Genomic DNA, 6,462 nt, shown 5'->3' on the forward strand with positions numbered 1-6,462 from the left:
TATAACTGGTATGAGGTTGGTTGCACAAATACACACATAAACTAACCTTCAGAGGTAATCGAAAAAATCCTCTCAAATGGCTATCTAAGTTATCTTAGAGAGAATGATATATTATGATCTTTCTAGAGAATCCAGTGATAGATTACATCAAACTCTACTAGCTAAGTTCGAGGCCAAAATATACATCCTATATATTTTGATACTTCCTTCCATTTTTAAAGTTCGTACCAAATACTATTGCGTTATGACTATGTTTTTTTATGTTTTTGTTTCTTGGACCATTATTATTATTATTATTATTATTATTATTATTATTATTATATTAAGGCATCTCCATCCCAGGTTAGATAGTCCAAATCCTTCCCACCCAAATTTCTATTTATCATTGGAAAAACAAATAATACGCTCGTGAATCGAATACAAAACCTCTCAATATGATTATCTTATGACAAATTCGTATAAAAAATGTGACTATATTAGGAATATTGGACAAAGGATACGATGTACAATTTGGTGTTAAGTTGTAAACCCTATAGTATACAATTACAGTCTTATCCTTTCTATTATATTCAAGTGCAAGTATATTCATACCACAAGTGCATGATGTATATAAAGATGATGCCACCCCTTGTAGAGTGGTAGTTTTGTATCATATCGTTCTTCCCTATTATCTCAGTTGCTATAGAAAGAGAGAGAGAGTGAAAAATGGGAAAAGGTTTCAAGTTCCGGGTATCCCAAGTAATCCCCACCTTCCATTCCTGCCGTTCAAAAGACCCTTCTACTCTCCCAACCAATCCTGTCCCTTCATTCCTCCACCACTCTTCCACTTCCACCACCACTAAATTAAACATCACTACTCCTTTACCCCATCGTTTCTCTCTAAAGCGCCACGTGTCTTCATGCGGTTGTTTAAGATCACGCGCTTCCCCTGAGGTCTCCCACACCAAAATAAATCCACACCATAATTACGACTCTACCCCTCCTCGTCGTAAGATTTACAATTCCGCTGCTTCAGACACCGACCTCGAAAACGACGTCGTCTTCCTCCCTCCTCCACCGACAAAGTCACGAGCTAGGAAAAGTCGTCGACGTCAGAGAAGATTAAGCTTCCAGAAGGTTCGAAATAGTACTTCTTCTGACAGCGGCTTATTCAGCGAAGAGGAGAGAGAAACACTCGTCTCCACCGACTCTGCAGCTAGCTCAATGAGTCAGCGCCACCGTCGCCACATCATCAAGTCAAAGGAGAGAGAAAACAACAACAAAACAAGAATATCGTTCGACTCCGGAAACACATCGCCGGCGAGATTATCGGCGTTTATGAGAAAAATGGCCCCGTGTAGAGCGGTGGCGGACGGAAAAGTGCGAGAGAGTTTCGCAGTGGTAAAAAGATCGGAAGATCCGTACGATGATTTCAGGAAATCAATGGTGGAAATGGTGGTGGAGAAGAAGATGTTCGAGGAGAGAGAATTAGAAGAGTTGTTACGTTGTTTTCTCTCTCTTAATTCTAAACATCACCATGAAACCATTGTTAGAGCTTTTACTCAGATTTGGGAGACCTTATTTTCTCAGTCACCGTCACCAGAATACTAATAAGTATGTACGTCGAGTATTTTATTAGTATGTTGTATAATACAAAGCTAGTAGCTAGTAGTAGTATTATATTTGTTTAATCCATCTGCTGACCGTAATTAATTAATTAATTACTTAATAAGGTGTTAGATCTTGACCTTATTATAAACAGCCTAGTGTAAGTTTTAATTAAATGTTTAGAATCTTCTTATATGATTATGATCCCGATTTCTCGAGTTCCATGCTAGTTTTTACTTAGTATACAAGTATGGTCGTAGAGTTTGACATATGATTATGAATGAATTCAGGAACTTGTTGGAAGACTTGCTTACATTACAATATTACATGCTTGCATAGTTGCATGGATAGGAAAAGTCTTTTTTTTTTTTTTTGTATCTTGCTGTTTAGAATTTAGTGTTTAGTACTCTTATCTGTTTCTTTTTATAACTCACGAGCAATATTTAAGGAAGGTTGTATTTTGATGATAAGTACTCTCAATATATATTGTTAAACCATTATGATGTTGATGTAAACTTATCAAAAGATTAATCTGAGTGACATGTTTTATCTTTCTTTCGTTTTCAAATATATATATCTGTTTTAATCTTTTGCATGAACAATTTCCCAGTTTAATTACCTTCTTACATTTTTAGTAAAGAATATTCTTTTTCTATTTTCTGTAATTGCATGTAATGCTTTTACTTTCATATTTACAAATACAATATTTCGCTTTTAATATTTTCAATTATTAATTAGGGAAAAATAGAAAAAAGTTATTGTTTTGTAAATGTATTGATCTAATTGACATAAATCGAGTCTAATTCTTTGTGAAACAAAGGGAGTATAGTGATGAACATATGTCATATACAAAATTTTGCTCAACTCTTATCCATGATATAGCATTTACTTGAACCATATATATTTTTTATCAAATTTTTGATACTCCATAAATTAGATGTAAAAGCGTTCTTCTTAATTGAAGCTACATCACGCCTTAACACCTAATGGCTTTGTAAGTATGTCATTTAATCATATGATCTTTGTAATAATTAATTAGAACATTGTTAGCTTGTGATACTGTTAGTTTCTTGAAGCTTTATTTTCTTTTAACGGGCATCATTGTCTAATAGATAAAAAAGTGGAGTCCCCACTTTGTTTCATTTCTAATAATCACGCCTATAAGGCTAAGCAGCTAAACCTGTTAAAAGTTAGACCAAGTTGAGTATTCAATCATGCTTAATTAATTTACTAGAATAATTTTAATCTATTATAACTTCTATTATATAACGGAAATATTAGTTATCAATAATAAAATTAAGTTACCACACAAAAAACACGCTCTGTATTGAAGTTGACTTTTATACACGGCTGATTCGGAAAAACTTGATATGAAAATTAGAATAAACTGTATATGTTTTGGTTTGGAATGTTCTGGTTATAAAATAAAAGTTTGTGACTATATATTCACCAGATTATAGAAAAAAACATATATGTGCTAATAATACTTATACTTTGCGAACTAAAAATCTAAAACCTAAATTCTTGCCAAAAATAAGGGAGTATTCCCTGGAAATTAAGATTAGAAGACTGTAAACAACCCTAATCAACCTGTCGGATAGAAAAGACAAAGCAGATGTGAAACGATGTCTAGAAAACATAAGATTCTGATTGGAGGCCGTTGTCCGCATTTTACGCAATTTACTTACAAAGTAAAATCATGCAATTAAAAAAGAGTTGGTCCACCATGTCTACACTTTGATTGTTTTAGGAAGCAGCAATAATAATAGTAGTACTGCAGTAGCAACTAGCAATATGATGGGTAATGGATTGGCACTGAACCCCCCCCCCCCCCCCCAGTCATGAAGTCATTGCTACTGTTGATTGATTTACGCGTGTGTTACTCATGTTTTGATCAGAGCAATCCAAACAAGCCCTGAAGTTAAGGGTCAGGACTCAGGCCAATTAATGATCAAATCTATAAGATAGAAGTCAACAAGTCAAACGATGGTCAAACTTCCACGAGTATCGACAGCAAAATAACAAGGCAATAAGCAATTACTTACCAACCAGTTATGTTCTTTTAGACATATTTTTAGTTCAGTTCAATCCTACTTGTATCAGTTTAGTTCAATTTAGCTATTAATCTCTTATAAAATTACAGTTTTATTTTAGTTTAATTCAATCATTTCAATTTAATTAGGTTCAGCCAAAAAAAAAAAGGCTACAAAGCCAATCTCCTGGGCAATTAAAAAAAGAAGTTACAAGCATTTCAAATATAACACCAAGTTAGAAGTTGAGTACATGAACGTGATTTTGAAGAGATTGTCTTGCATATTTTCTAGAAATAGAAGGATTGACTACTCCAGAAAGAATATTATTTAGGATTATATTAAGAAAACTTTGTTAATAAGTAACATATCTAGATTTAGGGCACTTTTTTCAAATAAATATTTACTTTGTTTGAAATTTTATATAAATACTAACTTTCTGCCATTTTGTTAGAATATTAGAATATTTGTTAAGATATTCTGATATTATGTATCCATATTTATTTTGTAAAGAATATTTTAGTGCCTAATTATAGCTAGTCATTACCTTAATCTTAGGCTAATTATCCTACTGTACATTGTATATATTCTGACATATGATAATGAGAAAAGGCAAGAATTGAGATTCTATCATGGTATCAGTTTAGGTAACGCTCCTAAATCTCTAACACCCACCTTCTTCCTTCCTTCTTCTTCGTGCCTTCTTCCGCTGCATGTTCTCCATGGCCGACACACCAAAGTATCATCCTGCTTTGACCATCACAAATGTAAAGTCCCTCATTCCCATTACATTAGATGTGGAGCACGGCATGTATCACTCTTGGGCGGCCTTATTCAAGGTACTTGTTAGAGTTCATGATCTGCACCACCACATCATCCCTCCTACGGATGAAACGGAGGTTGCCGCGTATGCCGCCTCGAAAGCCGCTGACCCAGCCTTATGGAAGCGTCTCGATGCGGCAGTCCTTCAATGGATATACGGGACTATATCCATGGATCTTCTTCAAGCTATTCTACTAAAAAATGACACTGCCCATGGTGCGTGGGCTCGTCTCGAATCCATGTTTCAGGATAACAAGGTTTCCCGCGCTACTCATCTTGAAGATGAACTTGCTGCTCTTGATTTTGAGAACTTTTCCTCCCTTGATCACTATTGTAATCACATCAAGTCGTTAGCCGATCGACTTGCCGATGTTGATGCCCCTCTCTCAAACTCACGGTTAGTTCTCAAGCTTACCGTTGGCTTACCTGAAGCCTACGCCGGGACGGTGGATTTTATACAAAATCAGGAACCCTTGCCTTCCTTTGAGAGTTGTCGCTCTCGACTTAAACTCGCTGAACGTACCATTAAAAATCGTTTGGCAAAGGAAGGAGGTTTGGGCACCCGTTCTAACACCACCCTCATCACCAGCTCCGGCGGCCACAGTCCGGACCGCACCACTGCTCCCGTATCATCTTCAGGCCAGCCTTCCAAAAATGGTAAGTCCAAAAAGTCTAACTCTAAGCCTCCTGGAAAAGGGCGCCATAATGCTGGGCAGGGAGTTCAAAATCCACCTGGGCCCAATTCTCTAAATTGGCACCAGCAACATTGGGCCTCTTGGGCTCCGTGGCTTCATCAGTGGCCCACGCCACCCCCATGTCCCTATCCTGCTGCTTCTTGGGCTCCACGGCCTGCTGTGCAGCATGCTAGCTCTAGGCCTACTGGACCGGGTCTCTTAGGTCCTCGTCCGCAAGCTTATAATGCCGTGGCTCCATCTTACAACTATACTCCCACTGACATTGAAGCCGCGATGAATGCTCTCACTGTTTCTCAACCAGACGGAAATTATTACATGGACACTGGTGCTACATCTCATATGACTGCGGACCCAGGTATTCTCTCTAATTATGTCAATTCGAGCATTAAAAATAATAACATTGTTGTTGGTAGTGGACATTTATTCCGATTCTTGGTCACGGTAGTACTACATTACCCGCTCCCTACCCTCCCTTGACTTTAAAAAATGTGTTACATGCTCCTAAATTGATTAAAAATCTCATATCCGTCCGTAAATTCACCACCGATAATTCTGTTTTCCTTGAATTTGATCCCTTTGGTTTTTCTGTTAATGATTTACAGACGGGGGCCAGACTAATGAGATGTGACAGTACCGGGGACCTTTATCCTATTTTCTCAAATACTCAAGCCACCTCTCCAGTCAAAAATTCTGCCTTGCTTATTGCTTCCTCAGATCTTTGGCATAATCGCTTAGGACATCCTGGTGATGCTGTTCTTAGATCATTATGTAGTAAAAATTTTATTGATTGTAATAAGGCTTGCAGTTCTTATTGTTCTTCGTGTCCCTTAGGGAAACACTCTAAATTACCTTTTTATAATTCTGTATCGCACACTACTCTTCCGTTTGATATTATTCATAGTGATCTTTTGGACTTCTCCTGTTATTAGTTCTTCTGGCCATCGTTATTATGTTTTGTTTCTTGATGATTACAGCAAATTTTTATGGACTTTTCCTATTGCAAAGAAATCCCAAGTTAAACACTTGTTTAACTTTAAATCTTTTCACACTCTTGTCCATACTCAATTTGAACGTAACATTAAAACCTTTCAATTTGACAATGGCACGGAATATATTAATGGCACTTTTCAAGATTTTTTTGATCACCATGGCATGCTATTTCGTCTCTCTTGTCCCCACACTTCTCCTCAAAACGGAAAATCTGAACGACACATTCAATCAATCAATAACATCATTCGGACCTTACTTGCTCATGCTTCTTTGCCATTATCTTTTTGGCACCATGCTTTAGCAATGGCCACATATCTCTTAAACATTCTTCCAACTAA

At 36.7% G+C, this 6,462-nt stretch overlaps 2 protein-coding genes across 2 annotated transcripts; both read left to right on the top strand.

Annotated features, from left to right (window-relative positions):
• Positions 1 to 629: 629 nt before the first annotated feature.
• On the top strand, positions 630 to 3,746 carry LOC104895877 (transcription repressor OFP7). The gene is made up of 2 exons (XM_010682517.4): positions 630 to 1,593; positions 3,486 to 3,746. The coding sequence occupies exon 1, from the start codon at positions 706 to 708 to the stop codon at positions 1,588 to 1,590; it is 885 nt and encodes a 294-aa protein (XP_010680819.2). The 5' UTR covers positions 630 to 705; the 3' UTR covers positions 1,591 to 1,593; positions 3,486 to 3,746.
• A 593-nt stretch (positions 3,747 to 4,339) lies between these two features.
• Positions 4,340 to 5,762, top strand: LOC104895941 (uncharacterized). Its single transcript, XM_048647169.1, has 2 exons — positions 4,340 to 5,489; positions 5,737 to 5,762. The coding sequence occupies exons 1-2, from the start codon at positions 4,340 to 4,342 to the stop codon at positions 5,760 to 5,762; spliced, it is 1,176 nt and encodes a 391-aa protein (XP_048503126.1).
• The last annotated feature ends 700 nt before the right edge of the window (positions 5,763 to 6,462 follow it).

Source organism: Beta vulgaris, chromosome 6 (genome assembly GCF_026745355.1).
Source record: "Beta vulgaris subsp. vulgaris cultivar EL10 chromosome 6, EL10.2, whole genome shotgun sequence".
NCBI lineage: Eukaryota > Viridiplantae > Streptophyta > Magnoliopsida > Caryophyllales > Amaranthaceae > Beta > Beta vulgaris.

What these genes read in the sequence shown, in the direction of transcription:
- LOC104895877 (XM_010682517.4), top strand. Translation starts at nt 706, where the DNA reads ATGGGAAAAGGTTTCAAGTTCCGGGTATCCCAAGTAATCCCCACCTTC.
- LOC104895941 (XM_048647169.1), top strand. Translation starts at nt 4,340, where the DNA reads ATGGCCGACACACCAAAGTATCATCCTGCTTTGACCATCACAAATGTA. An exon ending in TCATATGACTGCGGACCCAG is followed by an intron (nt 5,490 to 5,736) that starts GTATTCTCTCTA and finishes AATGATTTACAG; the next exon opens with ACGGGGGCCAGACTAATGAG.